At 43.1% G+C, this 19,001-nt stretch overlaps 1 protein-coding gene across 1 annotated transcript; it reads left to right on the plus strand.

Annotated features, from left to right (window-relative positions):
* The first annotated feature begins 5,061 nt into the window (after positions 1-5,061).
* Positions 5,062-14,478, plus strand: GEM (GTP binding protein overexpressed in skeletal muscle). Its single transcript, XM_009676019.2, has 5 exons — positions 5,062-5,209; positions 7,194-7,533; positions 10,663-10,739; positions 11,244-11,448; positions 13,262-14,478. Exons 2-5 carry the CDS (start codon positions 7,203-7,205, stop codon positions 13,537-13,539), a joined length of 891 nt encoding a protein of 296 aa, XP_009674314.1. The 5' UTR covers positions 5,062-5,209; positions 7,194-7,202; the 3' UTR covers positions 13,540-14,478.
* Positions 14,479-19,001: the final 4,523 nt, after the last annotated feature.

Raw genomic sequence — 19,001 nt, forward strand, 5'->3', positions numbered from 1 at the left:
GCTTTTCTTTTCAGTTAACTAAACTCACAAATAAGTTGTATTTTATTATAAGCTGAGCAGCATTGCTTCCACTGACTGCTCACTTCTCAGTCTTTGCTTAGTATTCTACTGTGTCTGCTTAATGCAAGAGTAGTGGCCAAAAGGTATTTTCCCCATTCGCTTCAGTCTTAAGGACTCTGCAGTGGACAGATGAGTCAGACCTTCCTGTTGGGACATCAGAATCCAGATTATCTCTGCAAGTAATGAAGGGTTCCCTAGTGAGGTAGCTTATTAAGCACAATCCTATTCCATGAAAGCTCCAGTGCTGGGTTTTACCTTCAATGCTATCTAATGCATAAGGAGTACAGATCAGTGCTTCTTCCCTATTCTTGTGCTCCGTCATCAAAGGATCATGTTCTGCCTTTCATGACCATTTAAAAAATTGAAATACTGCTGTGCTGTGGAAAAAAGGAAGGAGGTAGTACAAATTCAGTGCCCTTTGCAAGCAATTGGTAGAAACACTGTCTATCAATTCTGCTCTTCTGAGGGGATTAGGGGCTGTTTTGTTAAACATCTTTTTTTTGTGGTGGAGCACTTTAACATGCTGCTGCCTCTATTTCCCTTAAAATAAATCAACTTTTTATTATTGCTTAATTCCTGAGTCTCTTTCTCTCCCCTCTCCTGAGCTTAATTAAGACCCTCGATAGCTCTCCCCAGGCTCATAACCCTTCATTTACCTAGCTCACTCCTCCTGATTTCAGATTACTTTCTCTCCCCTTACCTCCCCTGCTAGGCGTGCAACTTCTTACTCAGTCACTGAGTGTGAAGCAGGAAAGCCAAAGGCAACGCTATGGATACAAGCTGATGTAAATAAGTTTTTGGTCCCATTGCTATGGGTCTAATTGTTACTCTGCAATGTTGTGTAAAAAGCCGTCGCCCTGAGTTTTAATATTGCTCCAAATGGCCGCACTGAGCGTTCCTGTGCTTTATGACAGCACCTGGCCTTATGCTTGTCTCTTCTCATGCCTGTATCTCAGGCAGTTTTAGTTACAGAACCATTGACCAGCAAAGAGTGCAGGAAGATAGAGCTGCCAGAGCCACATGTGCATCCATCAGTCTATTGGCTTCTATTTGGAAATTTAAGCCTATAATCAGCCTTATTGAGAAGGGCTCCATTCATATGCCTCATTAGTCATCCTGCTATTATCCTTTGTAAGTACCAGCAGGCTTAGGATGCTGCACATTTCCCCTGCTTAAAAAAAAAGTAAAAAAAAAAAAATTCTCCACAGTTACAAGGATTGGAATTCATGGGTACTGATGACATTACCTGAGGACTGACTGATATCTTTGTTATAGGAGGAAAGGAGGCATATTGTAGTTTAGAACAGGCATGGAGAGTTAATTGTCAAGTCGGCAAAACTGGAAATAGGCTCAGAAAAGAAAACACAAGGGAAAATATGTGTGCAAGTTTCCCAAATACAAGCCCTTCATGTCATAGCTGGGACAATCCCTGTGGACCGTCTTATAGAAGAGATACATTGTGTGATCACTAGAAAACCATGTTTCGTTTGTCTGCCTTGAATTTTATGAAGAATTTATGCAAGATGATGTCTAGCAATTCCTGATCTAAGACTAACCATAATGAAACACAAGTGCTTTTGTGCTTTGGTTTATTTCTACTGTCTGTGCTTTCTACTATGATATAAGTTAATCATTTAGGTGAGACGTTAGAGCCCACAGTTCTGCTTAGATCAATCTGACTATAAATCTCTCCATTCCCATGGTAGATATGTTTTGCTTTTTTATATGTAGTGACAAATTACCGACAAGTTAAAGAGAACTAAATGGATGCAAGATGCAGAACACAGTACTCCAGTAACGCTGTCACCTTCATGATGGAACAGCTCATCCTGGAGGTCATCACTAAGCACATGGAGGACAAGAAGGTGATCAGGAGTAGTCAGCATGGATTGACGAAAGGGAAATCATGCTTGACCCATCTGATAGCCTTCTCTGATGGCATGACTGGCTGGGGAGATGAGGGCAGAGCAGTGGATGTTGTCTCCCTGGACTTCAGCAAGGCTTTGGACACTGTCTCCCGTCACATCCTCGTAGGTAAGCTGAGGAAGTGTGGGTTAGATGAGTGGACGGTGAGGTGGATTGAGAACTGGCTGGATGGCCGAGCTCAGAGGGTTGTGGTCAGTGGCGCAGAGTCAAGTTGGAGGCCTGTAGCTAGCAGTGTCCCCCGGGGGTCAGTGCTGGGTCCAGTCTTGTTCAACTTATTCATCAGTGACCTGGAGGAAGGGACAGAGTGCACCCTCAGCGAGTTTGCTGAGGATACTAAACTGGGGGGAGTGGCTGACCCACCAGAAGGCTGTGCTGCCATTGAGAGGGACCTGGACAGGCTGGAGAGCTGGGCGGAGAGGAACCTCCTGAAGCTGCACAAAGGCAAGCGCAGGCTCCTGCGCCTGGGGAGGAATAACCCCATGCCCCAGTACAGGTTGGGGGCTGACCTGCTGGCAAGCAGCTCTGCCGAGAAGGACCTGGGAGTGCTGGTGGACAACAAGTTGATCGTGAGGCAGCAGTGTGGCCTTGTGGCCAAGAAGGCCAATGGTCTCCTGGGGAGCACGAGGCAGAGTGTTGCCAGGAGGTGGAGGGAGGTGATCCCGCCCCTCTCCTCAGCCCTGGGGAGGCCTCCCCTGGAGTGCTGTGTCCAATTCTGGGCTCCCCAGCTCAAGAGAGACATGGCACTACTGGAGAGAGTGCAGCGGAGGGCTACAAAGAGGATGAGGGGACTGGAGCATCTCTCCTATGAGGCCAGGCTGAGGGAGCTGGGCCTGTTTAGCCCGGGGAAGTGAAGACTGAGGGGAGGATCTCATCAAGGTGTACAAGTATGTGAAGGGAGGGTGTCAAGAGGATGGGGCCAGTCTCTTCTCCGTGGTGCCCAGTGACAGGACAAGAGGCCACGGGCAGAAACTGAAGCACAGGCAGTTCCATCTGAACCTGAGGAAAAACTTCTTGACTGTGAGGGTGACAGAGCCCTGGCACAGGTTGCCCAGAGAGGTGGTGGAGTCTCCTTCCCTGGGGATATTCAAAACCTGCCTGGACGCGATCCTGTGCAATGTGCTCTAGAGGACCCTGCTTGAGCAGGGAGGTTGGACTAGATGATCTCCAGAGGTCCCTTCCAGCCTTGGCCGTTCTGTGATTCTGTGATTTCCAGCACATTGCAAAAACGAGCAACGCTGAAAGTGAAGCTGAGTATGCAGGCAGCAAAAGAGTGAAGTGTTCCTCCTAGAAACTGCTGGCCATGCCATAAAGGTAACACTAAACTCTCCCTGACAGAGGTTTTGCTGGGTTTTGCCATGCTGTACAGAGCTGTTGCATATGTGCTGCGCAGAGGATGAGCTGTTTTGTGTTCTTTGAGGTGACCACATGGCAACAGACTCAGAGCCTGCTGTGCTAAGGACCGGTGAGTGGGGACGCAGGATCTGCGGCCAGCTCAGCTACTGCCAAGCAGTAAGTTTTGTCTGAGTACTCTGTTAGTAGATATGAATAATTTCCATGTATGTTAATATGAGCATATACTTTGGAAAAGCAATATGCTCGTACTTGGACATGGTCTCTATTGGGCTCTCATCTCTTTAGGCTTGAGAATAGGCTCAGAAGGTGCCTGAAAATCCCCAAGAAAGACACAGGAATGCAAGAAAGGCAAAGGGGAAACAAGACGAGCATATTTCCAATGCAGAATTTGTGAAAGGTCTATGTTTTCACAGGAAAACAAGTCGGTTTACAGGTTTTAATCAAAGCATAAAAATGTAGAGGTATGTGAAATAAGTGCTAGACACCAAACAGTACTAGACATTCTTTTCTGCATATCACTGTTCTCTTTAATAAAGATATATGGTTAATTAAAGGCTTACTTGTCTGTAACTGAAAAGAATGGGGTCATGAAAAAAAAAATTCTTATCCCTGTTCAGAAATGGATCAAGTTGTTCAAACTAAAGTGCAACATAAAAATTACAGTCACACGTTGATTTTAGGGGACAACAGACTAACCAGGAGATTGTAAATATAAAGGAAAATTTTCTGAGCTTGTTTTTGAGCTCATCATAGATAACGCAGAATTTAGATAATTGAGGGCTGACTATAGAGTTTCCATATACTTTTATATAACTTGTGGCATCCTTACCAAGCAGTTCATTTTTCATCTGTTAATCGAGAAGTACCTTCTCTATGTTGTTAGGAGTGTCCCCCAGTGGCACAGTATTACAGTTTTTTTCCTCCTGGCAGAATTTCTTGTGCCAATGACATTTGAGCTTGTTAAAATTTAAGGAGCAGGCCCTTGTTTTGCGCCACGTACACTATATATTCATCTTTCCTAATAAACTATGGACTGCATAAGCACTATGCTACTCTGACTTTGTGCTTGTTAATGCTGATACATCTATGCCACTGTCAAGCTGGAGCAACACAGAATTTGTGGTCTGCTGTTTTTTTTAAACCTTTGCTAGTAAAGGGTTACAGCAGAAGCGAGAGCTGATTATGAGATTCAGAAAACTGCATGCAGTGACTTGGAGGCTAAGAGAAGCAGGAAAAATAGGATCTTATGTATTAGAACTTCTTTTTCAGAAAAAAATAGAATAATCCTCCTGCTTTTAAGATATCTTCAAAATAACATTATGATATTTTATTCCAAAGAAACATTTATCCACCAGATAGTCAGTTGCTTTTTGCAGAGAGACAACATAACACTTTTGCAGCATTTTATGCATTAATAAAGCTTATGCCATTTTTTAAACATCATCAATTTTAATAGCACTTGACTGAAAAACTGAGTGATGATGAAACAGCACATATAATTTTTTTTTTGCACTTTCCTGTCTTCATCTTGTGAGAACCAAACATGTTTATTTTACTGGCAACATTAGGGGAATCATATGGTTTCAAGGAAAGCTTTTGAGATTGTTTGTAAGTTTTTGCTCCTCTGCGTGTCCGCTTCCTCCCAGCTGGGGGCTGGCTGTTGTATGGAAAGGCCAAACACGTCACGGAAAAGCCCTGTCTCTGATCAGATGGGCTTAATATAAACCAGGTTTGCTGAGAGCGAATTAAAGAGGCAGCCCATAAGTAGAAGAGGATTTGCTTTGGCAGACCAGTTCAGTGTATCACACTCCACTGAGAGAGAAGGGCAGGGAGAGCAAAGGACCTGACTGCGGGGAAGAGCCCGTCAAAAGTAAGGCAGTGTTGGCTGAAATGCATTGGTCCAAATGCAGTATTTTACTATAAGTAAATGACAGACCAAATAGCTAATGCTAAATGCAGTTTGTGGTATGAAAAATAATTTGAAGTGGGAATGCTATGTGCAGTAGTGAGTTATAAGACTTTCTCTTGTTTGGATTTGTTTAATGAAGGATGATAATTTGTTAAGGGAAAAAATATAAAATATTTATGATTTGGACTATTTATTGATTGACTGTTAACTGAAGATAGTGATTTAGTGATTGTTCATTGTTTGACTGGATTAGAGGTGGCTTTTCTCATGCATTGTTTCAGAGGGGAAACTACAAGAAAAAAATGGATTTTAAAATTAAAGTACTGGAAAAACTTCACTTTGTTTGTGAAGCAGTCTTCGTTTGGTGCGAGGTTTCTAGTTACGTATGCTTTTTCCTGGCAAAGTTACTATGACTAGACTATGCATATGATCTAATCTTGCCACAAAGTACTGTGCGTCACAGTGAAAATATCACATAAGTTGGAATAAGTTTAGTTAGAGTGTGCTCTTTCTGCCTATTTGTTCTATGACCTGCTGCACATTTATTCTAAGAAGTTTTCATAAAGTTTTATGTGGATAGGAAAAACAATTTGTATATGTCTTTTTGATGTGTTGCTGCAATTATTTTCATTCACTAGTTCTTATTCAAAATATTCAAAATTTGTTATTGAAAGTGGTCTGATGCGTTGTGCAGACAGATATGCTGTTTATTAATATAGAGAAGAGAGCTAAGAAACATCAGACATATGCTAAAATGTAAAATATCTAAATAACTGTCACTTTGGAAACTGGAATATATCAAAGGATCTTTCCTAAAAATGGTAGCTGTTAGCCTGTGAAAATGACATCACTGCACTCTGCTTCCAACCAAGGCAAAATAGAGTTTGCAAAGTAAAATGTAATTAAGAGCCATGCATAGATAAGGTGAGCTAACTAGCTGTGTAAGATGAACAAACGTTCTTAGATAATGTGAATGAGCAGCTTTTGTGGTAAATTAATTTATTGACTTACTATCTGTAACTTTATGAGCTTTTACTCTCAGTGATACCTTCTTTAGAGGTCAGATTCAGTATCTCCTCAGAAAAGCCACTGGACTTGGTTGCATCCTCACTTTTACCAGCCAAAATGCTACTCTGTGCGATAGCTATTTTTTATTTGTCCTGCTATAGCTGAGATCAAAATCTATTCAAAATACATTATAACAAGACTTGCTTGCATCATTTGTTTCCAGCATGAGGGCTGTCTAGCACGTTTTACTTTCCCAAAAGATTAAACTTTTAACTGAGGCAATGGGAGCGATATTGCAAGCAAAATAGGATTTATTTTGTGACTGTGTTTTGGTGTGCACGGCTGACATTGCTGGAGGAACCAGCCTGTCTATGCCAGGAGAATGTAGGGAATGGGGCGCAGCCGTGGGGTGCGCCCGTGCTCACCCTTTACACCCACTGGAGTGGAACTGGAGGTGACTGCGGCTGGTCCCTCTGCCCACAGTTGCGCATGAAGGGTGGGGACTGGCACCTACAGGGTCCCATCAGCTGCCTCACTGAGGATGCAGCTGTATGCAGGCTCCCAGGCATGACAGCGCTGGCAGATGTTGCCCCTTTGCTCTCCTCCTGGGACATAGCAATGCTGCAGTATCTCCAGGGCTGCGCTGCACCTAGTACAGCAGTGAGCCTGCAACAGCTAAGCAAAGCACAAAGCTGGGATTTAGCATGTGACAGTGGTATTGTCCCTAGGATGAAAGCTGCAGCTCTGACTCACTAACTAGAAATTTCTTTGTGTACCAGCAGCAACAAAGAAGTGCAGAAAGCCTCTTTTTTTGTTGTTGTTGTATAGTCCAGCTCTTCTGTAGGGTTCTACATACTGTCCTGAGGTTGGGAAGAGGGTGTTAACGCATTTCTAATGCTTTGTGGGTGATGTTTGTCGTTTCCACGTTTCTCACCAGGGGTAAAAAATGACCCTCAACAATGTTACCATGCGTCGCACCAACAACAGTGGCTTGCAGCAGCAGCAGCGATGGAGCATCCCTGCTGATGGAAAGCACCCGCTGGTCCAGAAGGACTCCAATGAATACAATGCACAGAAACGATACACCATCAGTCCTGACGATTACTACAGAAGGAGCTGGTCCTCGGAGTCGTCTGACTCCGTCATCTCCTCTGAATCCAGCAGCAATTGCTACCGGGTGGTGCTGATCGGGGAACACGGTGTAGGCAAGTCGTCGCTGGCCAACATCTTTGCAGGGGTACATGACAGCATTGACAGCGACTGTGAGGTGCTAGGAGGTAGGTCATGATGGCCTGGGGCGCTTGTTTACTTGAGGGCAGCCCTGTCAGTAGCAATGGCATTAAGGCACAGAAAATTAGCAAGACCATTTAACCTGAAACTGAGGTAACCAACACTTGGGTCTGATCATCAAAATTGATTCCAACACATCTATCTCTCTTAAGAAAACAAGCAAAAAAAATTAGATACGAGGACTAAGGTCCTCACTAATGAGGATCTAAAGCCTCTGCAAGGCAGCAATGTAGCTTCTCATGCTATTTCATTTTAAAATACCTGTTGGAAGCTGCTATGTTCCTGCCTGTGCCTGTGTTATAGGGAAAGGCTGGTTCAGCTCTCACACATATGTCCAAAATATGTCACCACTGGCTCCACAGGGTCAATTCCTACTTTCTGTGCGGGACAGAAAAAAAAAAAAAAAGAAGATGCCCTTGTTTTATTAGAATGTAATGCTTAAAAATAATATATAATGAAAAATACCCCCTCCCCATCCAGTTCTTTGATCACCTCCAAAATATTTGCCGTTAGAAGTCGTGCATAAATATATTGCCTCAGCATAGGCTGTTTGGAGTGTGAGTAAAATATGTCTCCTCCTCATTTCGTGTTACTTGTGCAGCATGGCTTCCACCAGGGGAAAACCGGATAAAGACACTTCAGCGGTGTAAGGAAATGCCTATTGCCCAAACGGTGGGAAAAGGCACAAGCGATAGGCCTTTCTTTGACACTTCCCCCTTGATATTCTCCTGCATTTTTGGTCAGGGCTGTGAAGTTTTCTTTAATCCCAAGGATCAGTCAATGCAGAAGATGAAGTTGCACACCAAGCTGTGAGCCATATCATATATGAGATATTACTGTAGAAGGGTTATGCTGTGACAGAAATCCTTGTGGCTCTAGGGACACATGCTATCAGCTTTGGAGGCTCATTTTGCTAGTCGATACACATGACTTTCCTTTTCCCCAGCATAATGCTTCTGCCTCCTGCCTGTTCCCCTTGGTATGATGGCACTAGTGCTAGTACACAGAGTCTGGGGGCTTCTGCTCCAGCCTTCAGTGCACCTCAAAAAGGAAACTCTTTGTGTCTCTACCTGTCCAATTAGGAGAGGTATAACCCAGGGCTTAATAGAACCCAGAATTAAGAAGGTAGAACCCACGTTTTCCTTGAGAGTTTCACAAACCAAGGGTAGAAATCTTGGTGCCTTTGGGGAATGTGAAGTTGCTGTGGTGCAGTGACTAAATCAGTTATTCAGGTGTGTTCTGCCTTCAGTTTCCACTGACTTTTCCGTAATCCCTCTGGCTGCCCTTCAATCTGGAATATATCTGATAAAATGTTCGCTGGGGCTACACCAGCGAACTAGGTTAGGCCCCTTGGGCAATCAGTCAGAAAATACAGCCGATTTACTTTACGCACCATTGTCAGCCAGTTTCCTTCTCCTCTGTAGGAAGCCATTGGGTTTCTTCTTTCATTTACACTCTTAGCAATACCACTTGAAGCATAGTCGTGACAGATTTTCCTGGCCAGGTCTCCTGAGGTATCAGAAAACTTGCTGTTGTAACATTTCTCCTTTGCAGTGTCAGCTTTGAAACAAGCATGAGCTCTCTTTCACTGTGTTTTATATCCTATGGAAGTTCCTTAGGATTGACCAGGGTGCAAATGAGTGCTGAATATGCCTGTTTTGCGCATAACATTTTCAAGGAGTGTGCGTGGATGTTTTCAGCTTCTCCAAGTATAACAGAGACTAGAGAAGTAGTCCTCTGAATGCTGTCCTGTAGTTCATATGGAGCTTGTTCCTATGCAGCTGCCTGGTCAGTTGACGAAACTATTCTCCAAACTGTAGCTTGCGAACTGGAAATCTTTTTTACAAGAGATAATAGCTCAGAATAGCCAGTTCATAGAGCAAATAAAGCTGCTGCTATGGACTGCTTTTGCTACTGACTATAGGATTAATCTAACTCATAAACATAAATGTCGTGCCATTGGGCCTACAAGGGGAACGCCTCCTCTTGATTAGCTTTGTCTTTTTGATATCTCCATTTTAAGCTGTGCCAATCCTGCGCTCTCATTTACAAAGTTTCTCAGTATGCAGTAGCTGATTTTATTTTAAATATGTAATATTTTTGGCTCATGCTTTTTCGTGGACGCAGACTCTTGACTCCTGAGAAAGCAAGTGATTACAATTTGAGGGAAAGTTCACTCTAGCAAAGCCCACCAGACATCTTATGAGTCAAGAGCTAAGACACAGCCCTATCTACACCATGGTTGGGGCAGCCTCTTCAACAGTGCACTGAAAGAAGTTGCATGCCCAAAGGCTGGCATTTTTCACTGACAAGCAGCCCAAGACTACAGGTGGGCCCAAACCCCATAGCACTCCTCCAAATGTCCCAGATTTGAGGGAAAGAAGAGAAATTTAGAACGTGAAGCAGGGGCTGGACTGAGATTTCACAGCAAGGATTGATCTTCATTGTTGGTGGGAACAGCTCCCCCGGGTCTAAGCAGCACTTAGTCACATGGAGTTTGTAATCTAGATATGAATTTCTGTGACTTTAGTAAAAAATAATTGAACTTTTGTAGTTTGACTCCTTTGCTTTTTGACATTAAAGGTAATGTGGGAAACTGAGATGGGAGACAAATCTGTGTCTCCAAAACTCAGCAGCCCTTGTCTTGCAAAGCCCTGTCCTCATTGCTGGGTAGGCTGTTAGCTGTATTGCTCTCAGCAGCAGTGACTGTTCACCCGTGAACTGTCCCTGCTAAAGTGAAAGCAAATATTTTCCATTACTCAGCCTTGCTGGACTCTGCTGCTCCCATGGGGCAAATGTTCAGCCTTTGGTTATTTCTTCCACGGGTTCTATTTTCTCTCTCCCACATAAGATGAAGAGAATATCAGCCAAAGTAATGAACATTTTGTTTCATGATCTTTCAGTCTCGTTCATATATCATGGAAAGTAAGACAACCAGCAATGAACAGAGGGCAGGTTCAGTGCTGACAGAAATGAGCAAAGAACTGAATGCGAGCCAGCATAAAATCTGGCTCGCTAGCTCGAACTGTGAAGAAATTATATGTATCCAGCTATTTGTTTTCATAATGTACATGATGCCACAAAATAATATATAACATTTCTGATTTTCCTTTCAGAAGACACATATGAAAGAACCCTGATGGTGGATGGTGAAAGTGCAACCATTATACTGCTTGATATGTGGGATAATAAGGTACTTTTATTTGTTCCAGTCAAATGCCAAAACAAAAGTGCATATGCTTGTGTGCTAATATCAAATTAGGTATCTTTTCGGAAAGAAAGTAGGTATTTTCTGTACTTCAGCATCAGGGGAAATATAGGATTAGACATGCACCCACCTCCCTCCCCACGTCCCAGCCAAACCAAGCGTGCCTAAGGACTCTGCAGTGTGAGCTTGAGAAGAGCAAAGATATTTACCTTCTTTACTTTTTTAGTGATAAAATAAAACATGCAAGGCATGCTCCAGAACCACATTCATTCCAGTCTAAAGCCAATACAATGAATTCTTTGGGCCAACCTTTGCCGTCCTTTGTGGTGATGTATTCATATCATCACTTTGGAATCACTTTTAGTATAATTGTGGTTCAAACCATACTCAGTGTAGTTACACCAGGAATGGGTTGGATTCTGTAATGTTATATTTTCTGAAGAAAATCCTTTCAGTGCTTAATGATGGCTGACCGTTTCATTTGAACAGCGCGAAGGCGAATGGATTCGAGAGCACTGCATGCAAGTGGGAGATGCATACTTGATTGTTTACTCCATCACAGACAGAGCAAGCTTTGAGAAGGCCTCTGAACTCAGAATACAGCTCCGTAGAGCACGCCAGAAAGAAGATATCCCCATTATTTTGGTTGGCAACAAAAGTGACCTTGTCAGATGCCGTGAAGTTTCAGTGGCAGGTAAGGAAAATGATGAGGACAAAAACTAGGTAAACATTAAGAGTCATCTAGTAGCTTTTGAAAGCCCACAGCTCCGGCTGCGGGAGTACGCTGTGATCAGGTCTGGCCAATAGAAGAGTAATAAAAGAACAGAGAACTGGAACAGTAGACAGAAGATTGGAAAGGACCTGCCAGGTCCCTAAGCCTCCCCTGGTAGTGCAATTACAATGTCCCTCTTCATGGAAGACCACTGCAGAATGATTGCTCTGGCAGCTGGAAACTCTTTGAATTTCCAATACGTATTTATGCGCAATCAGTTTAGGGCCCTTCATTCTGCTGCCAAAGATAACCTCTTAGTTTAACCAGTTCTCTTTCCTCTCTGGCATTTAATTTCCTGATGAATTTACATTCCCTTCCACCCTTTCTTTTGCTATTCTAACAACTCCCAGCTCTTTGAATGTGGAGAATGGTACAAACATGCCCCACCAGTGGCAGGGACATAAAGTCCCTTTGGCTCAGTCTGGTGCTATACAGCCCTACTCACATGGGGTTGAAAGCAGCCTACCTGCATTAAGTAGTGTGTAAACCTTGACTGTCAACCAAACAAATTGGGGTGGGACAGAGCCTGGTTAATGCCTGGGTCGATTGGCACCTGCAGGTTAGACATGACCGTAGCCTCTGCTCTGCTGGGACTAGGCAGCCTTTCAGGTGAGCTCTCCTTGGTGCCTTGATCTGGGGTGCTAAAACAACCCTCTGCTGCATACAAATGAATAAACAACCTGTGTTGTTCTCCCAGACCTCTGGGAGTCCAGAGCCCACAAGCAGGAACAGAGACTGCTGGGAAAGCTGCTGCTCCCTCTGAGGGTCTGCAGCTTGTAAAATCTCTCCTTGAGTCTTTTTTGAGGCCTAGGTGACAGAATTTAATTCCTTGCTCTGTGTTATATTATCTCATCTCAGCCAGAACCCATCAGAAACGTGGTCTCCTCTACCTGGCATTTTCTCCTTTCTGCAGCTGTTCTCCTCTTCTGTTTGCTGACTGATCTAGACGTTTTTTTTCATTGGGGATGTGCATAGCTCCTCTGGCCTCTGTCACGGTTGCCTGAAGTGAAGAGTGTGAACTGAGGCAGCTTACCAGTAGTCCAGGGATTCCTATTTTCCTCTCATTTCTTTATAGCCTAGCTGAAAAATGTGGTTTATTTTGAGAGATGGAAGATACATTCATGTTAGTCTCACCTAGAAGACTTAAGTTTACATTCAAATAATTAAGGATAAGAGCTAAGATTTCAGACTGAACACTGAATTTATGGGCGTAGTTCTGCGTTTATGTAAGGATTTTGTATGTGTCTGTTCACACCAAAACTGTTACTATTCAAAGACCCTTTTTTATAAATGACCTGTAGAGGAGGATTGGGCCATGCCTGCTATGGTAAAAAGAGCTGTGCCATGCTTATGGAGGGCCCTATCACCCCCTTTTAATATGACTTGAGCAGTGTGCACGTGAGAAGATGACTAAGTGATTTTTGGGTCATGGTTGACCTCTCAGCCACTGATGTCCCAGTGTGAGTCAGCCTTAGCTCCCTGCACAGTTTGACAGCAAGAACTGGGCTCTTCCAGGAGATTCACTGCCCCTTGCTGTGCAGGGAATCTGACACAGGCCAGATGAATCATGAGCTAGAAAGCAGCCCAAGGTGATTAAAGACTTATGCATGCCTATATTAGGCTAGAGGAATTCCCCCGCTAGAGCTGGCTCCCTGCACGTGGCAGCCTGCAACAAGTTTGCTCCCCCTGCCTCGCTCATGCCACCTCCTGACATCTCCGCATTACAATCTTGCAGAGGGCCGAGCGTGTGCTGTCGTGTTTGACTGCAAGTTCATCGAGACCTCGGCAGCCGTGCAGCACAATGTGAAAGAGCTGTTTGAAGGCATTGTGCGACAAGTCCGACTCAGGAGGGACAGCAAGGAAAAGAATGAGAAGCGGCTGGCTTACCAGAAACGAAGAGAGAGCATCCCCAAGAAAGCCAGGCGCTTCTGGGGCAAAATAGTTGCCAAGAACAACAAGAATATGGCCTTCAAACTCAAGTCCAAATCTTGCCATGACCTATCAGTACTTTAAGGACTCCGCCAGAGTTTGTGGCATTATGTGGACGTTATCTCTGTTGTGGGAAATAATCTATATTAGATTGGGCTATAAAAGTGAGTTAGATTCACAGTTATGATTGTGGTGAAATGTGCTGGCATAGGAACAGCACGGTGCATGGAAGTATCTCTTTCTCTTTTGTTGGTAGCTTTAAAAGAAAAGTATAGACCAGAATGACCCAAAGTTGTGCTGGGAAGTGTTCTGGAATGTACCTGTTGCTTCTCCTGTTACCTTTGGATAGTAGTGTAAGAACCTCAAACCATCACGACTTGGGAAGTGAATACTACACTCTACTCTTCTCATTATTATTTTTTTTGGAAAACTGTGTAAAGAAGTGAGAAACTGACTGGGGATTGGTTCTTTGCCAATTGACTGGTCAGGCTTAAGCACCCACAGCTGAAAACTCTGCATTTTTGTAAAATAGCCACCAAGACACTTACTTTTTTTTTAATTTTAAGGATTGGTTTCCATGAGTTTACACATCTTTTACTTTGGAAAATATTTAAAGGAAAAATCCTATAATCAAACAGATTTTCCTCTCATATTTTCATACTATGGGGACTGTTTAAAAATTGGAGTAAAATATAAAATCAGAGTGCAAATTGTATCAAAGTGCGTCAAGTGCAAGATGCCAAACCTTTAAAAATCACCTGAGCTTTTATGAGAAACCACATGGACTTCTTGTATCCAGCCTTGGCCTTTGTCTATGCCAGAGCTATGCTATATTTATTGTTGTGCAAAATAGCAAGCATTTTAATGTTGAGGGGAAATGTATTTATTACCAAGTTTCTTAAAAGAATAATGTTAATTTTATTACTATTTTCTATCTAATATCTTTTTTCAGATTATACAAGTTTTTACTTACATGCCTTGTAATAAAATAAATAAAATATGACTGCCTTTGAGCCTCAGCAGAAAATCCCTAAGAATTTTTTCAAGTTGAGAAAATATTTTGAATGCTTGGGAAGACAGCTACATGACAAGCGCAATGAGGATTCCTTACATGCACCTCTGAACATGGATTACTTAGCAACCTAGAATCACAAAGCAAGAATCACCTGCAATCTCAGCACTATGAATGCACAGTATCCCCTGTGTGCCAATGGGGTTGTGATGAAAGAGATTAAAAATAATTCATTCTTAAATAAGATATTTGACCCTAAGCCTGAAAACACTTAAGAAATGAAGATAATTCTCATTACGCCCATTTTAGAGACAGGAAGTGAAATGCTGCATTCAAAGACAGAAAGCAGTTAACCAGTATGACCTCTAGGGCAGGCTGTGCCCTAATTCTCAACTAGTGTTGGAAACTATTTTACTAGCATGATTCCCCAACCTAGACTATACTGGCTTTTGTGAGTGCGCCTCCGAGTTCAAGGCAGAGGTCCAGTTATTCCATTTTGCCAACAGATAGCTCAGAAAAGCCAAATGGCCAGCCTGACAGCTCATTTTTGTTGCTGATGAATGCAATAAAATGAGCTGCTGTGAGATGAGATTGGGTTCCACATCTTGGGCTGTGTGGCATTTATCTACCAGGTGCTCTGGAAGGGCATGAACTTGCTGAGTGTTTGCCCAAAACTGCCTTTGCTAATAGGATGAAAAAGGGTTAGCAGTTCTCTAAGGGTAAAATATCACACTGCAGTATTCAAGTCTCTCTAGAAGGGCATTCCTGATCTAGAATAAGCTGTTGGCAAGAACAGAATGCAATAATTTGAACAGTGCAAAGACAAGATCCCTGTTGAGACCAGCCTATGTACGTGAAGGATTTTAAAGGAATGTATTTCAGTTGTTGGCATGCAACAACTCGATCCAGAGGAGCCTAGAGAGCAATACTTACTCCAACACCTGATGTGAGAACTTTTAAATTAACATTTCCTCTTTCAAGAACAGAAAAAAAATGGCAAAAATTAAACTGATACTAACCTTCAAATACTTTCAAAGACAGTTGAGTGCAGGCAGGAAAATTGCTTAGTTTGTTCTGTGTCTGTCAAGCTATGGGCCCTACAAGTCTAAACCAAGTAGGCTTTGAAGAACTGTGAAATATCTATGCTGATCATGTAGGCTTTATGGGTAAAAGCTACTCAGGTTCAAAACACTGCTGAATGCATAGTTGGTATCATAAATGATTGGAATTACCTACGCAATTTTCACGCCTTGCTTGTCTCTCTTCCACTCCCTCCCAGAATAACGAAATTTCTTTTTAAAACATATAATTTTTTAGGAAAGCTTTTGACTTTTTGGTCTTCTATTTTCTGAGCCTTTAAAATAGTCTCTGTGTTTCAAGCTTTTCTCTGCATCAGAGAAGTCTAGAATGTATTTTTAAAGGAAAGCAGTGATGGCCGTGAAGTAGACTCCTTCCACTGAGTTGCCACCACTAGCAGCTTTGTGGTGGCAGGTCTGTTTCTGGGGTTACTGCTGGCCCAAGGCCAGTCCTGCTGCTGAGTGTGGCAGTGACCTCAGACCAAAATGCTCTGGAGAGTTACATACACCTTGTACATCCAAGTTAACTTCACAATGGCCGACTTGGCCCACTGTGCAGGCTTCTGGCTTGATGAGAGTTTCCAGGAAGAGTTTCTGAGCATGGAGGAAGCTGAGGAAAAACCACTCACAGCAATACCTCCAAGGAGCTGTCACTTCGGCTTGCTCAGGCACCATTAGGGCATGCTGCTGCTCAACCACTGTACGTGGAGTGAAGCGGCTGGTGCTGAGGATCCATATTATGCAAATTTCAGAGCTTTTTCTGCTTTGGATCAGGTCTAGTGTGGTCTCATGGACTGAATGCCTGTCTGAGGCTGCAGTCCTGAAGGACATATTTAGTTTCTTATGAAAGGGATCCAAGTCATGTGCTATGAGTCTCCTTCACAGCCCTGACGAGCTGGGCACGCAGAAAGGGCCAAGGTTTTATTCTGCAGCTCATGGGATGAATTTGAATCACCTTTTTAGCTGGCCAACACCAGGTTATCAAATACAGAAATGCTCACCATTTCTAACGACTAGGGTGCCTGGAATGACAACTTAATACTTAATTATTATCTGGAATGTTGACATTTCAAACCTTAATAGCCACAGTCCCTCTATTCATCTCATATGTGAGTGTCCAAAAACATGGAACGGATCAATCAGTGATTCTAATCAGTGCTCTGACTATTTATGAAGTCAGGGCTACAATAACAGATCCTAATGCGATAATTACAATGTTGGCCTCAGAGATCTGGCAGTAACTGTGGAATCAATGAGTCACAGCAGTGAGTGCACCAAGACCAGAATGGCAAAACTCATGGAGTCCAAATAAAATATAATAAACAGAACAAAAAAAAAAGAGTCTAAGAATATATGAAATGCCAATTGTAGTGTAATAGCTCTTATAAAAAGCTCTTTTTAGAAAGATAGGTCAGATCAGAAAGAAGCATTAGGGGGAATGTCCAACTTCAATTAATTTAATTATGACAGATTTACTGCAAGAAGAAAGGTCTACTTATGCTTGAGGGTAAGACTACACTATTTCATTACTTTCCCCTGATAATTTACCTGAGGTACTATTCATTACCTCTACTGTGGCACCATGAGGTTCTGGACGGTGCTACATATGCTCCTATTTGGGAGAATTATTGATGAAATTTAGCTAAGTATAAGGGAGATATTTTCAATTAAATCAGCACATATACTATGCTTCTAACCCTCACATTTACAAGCTTTTTAACATCAATCCCTTGGAAAGTTTTAAAGAGCGTGGACCAGAGTTAGCTCACTTGGGCTGCTTTGGAGGGTAGATATAAATGGGAGAAAAGGCTTCCGACAGCAGCGGTCCTGGTGTCAGGACGACACCATGATTAACAAAAGACTACGTCAGTAGAACCAAAGTGGTCGGCCTCTATGCAGCATTGTCTCTGTGAGCAGCCACACCTCTCCTTTCTGGCTGGGAAGGTTTTTTAGAGAAAGCTGCGGCACCCAGAGAAGAGGTGAGAGGGCAAACTGTACTGCAGGTGTTTCACCGGTGAGATCCCTGGACCGATATATTCTTGAATTCCTGAAAGTGAACGCTGCACTCACATTCCTTGCAACACCTCTGAAGAGTTGTCGAGCTGCACCTACTGTATAAATCATTCTTGGATCTGACCTACAAACACTCTCACCTATGAAGGAGACATGAGCCAACAAGCAATGTGTGACAGGTCTTCCTCTGACTCTCTTCTGGGCTTACTAGAGACTGTTGTTCAGTTAGGACGGCAAGTGCTGCAGGCTGTGGTGGTGTTCAGCACGTCACTGGCACTTAACTGATGTTACTTCCGGATGCACAAAATAGTATTTATTTATAATTGTTTCCTTTGCCTACAGTCCCATGCCAGTTGTAGTTCAGTGGGGAGGCACTGGACAGCCAGGACAGGACAAAATGTGGTTTCTTTGGTGCTTGCCTAATTGAAGGACCAAAGCAATTGCTGAGCATGATGTAATGCCCAGGCTAGATGTGGATCCCTGTGTTAAAATTATACTAAATATCACAGTGCTGGCTATACTCGACCAACACTTCTAATTGTGGCAGACACTGTGGGATATTTATGTAGCCACCTTTAGGCCTTTAGATGTAGCCTCCTTCTGTTAAAAAAGGGAGTGCAACTGTGTTGTGCTGTTAATTACCCTCTGGAAAGACTCTGGAGAAGCCTTGCTCCTTCAGCTGTTTACAGGAGAGGTTGTGGGAGGCTGCCCTGCAGGTATAAGACTCAACGGCTGACGACTGCAGGAACCAGTATGAGTCTTGGTCCTTCCCATCTTGTATACAGTGAGTGCAGGACATAACACTAGTCTACAGTCTGCCGTGTAGTTTCCTCATGTGCTCCTTCCTTATTGTGTTCTCACTCCAGAAATCTCTTACCGACATTGAGGTGAGCAGGACCTCCTCTCTCAGTGACAACCCCACACAAGGGCTGGAAATACTTCTGATTTTACTCTCTAAGATCACGTAGGTGAGATGATCAAATCAGTGGCTTTTTGTCTAGAGATATTGAAATTCAGTGTGCTAATTTCTTGAAATTTTAGCTACTTTGCTGCAACAGGTTGCGTGCTATCAGAGAGCAAGGATGATACACCCACATGAGAGCACCCTAGTCTTGCATAGCTTGCTTTACGCCACCAGCAATGTCTCATCACCTGGCTAATAATTTACTAAGGGAATGATTAGTATAGCACCCTTCCTCCAGGTCTTGAGACTTGTACCTGAGTAACATTAAAATCAAATGATTTTTTTAGGGGAAGTCATATCAATGTATTTATGCCTTCTGAGTTGAACACCACATTTGTGAAAGTGCTCCTACTTCAAGCAAACATGATAGTTCAGAACACTGCAGTGTGCAGAAAACAGAGACTCTGTGGGCGAACTCATAAGCCTCCGTTTGCACTGACCTGTGATCCCAGAGCTGAAGTCGACGTGCTTGTTGGCAAAC

The sequence above is a fragment of the Struthio camelus genome, chromosome 2 (assembly GCF_040807025.1).
Source record: "Struthio camelus isolate bStrCam1 chromosome 2, bStrCam1.hap1, whole genome shotgun sequence".
Classification (NCBI taxonomy): Eukaryota; Metazoa; Chordata; class Aves; order Struthioniformes; family Struthionidae; genus Struthio; species Struthio camelus.

Excerpts from the sequence above, each read along its gene's own strand:
- GEM (XM_009676019.2), top strand. The coding sequence starts at position 7,203 with ATGACCCTCAACAATGTTACCATGCGTCGCACCAACAACAGTGGCTTG. Across the intron at positions 7,534-10,662 it reads CGACTGTGAGGTGCTAGGAG|AAGACACATATGAAAGAACC; the intron begins GTAGGTCATGAT and ends TTTTCCTTTCAG. Across the intron at positions 10,740-11,243 it reads TTGATATGTGGGATAATAAG|CGCGAAGGCGAATGGATTCG; the intron begins GTACTTTTATTT and ends TCATTTGAACAG.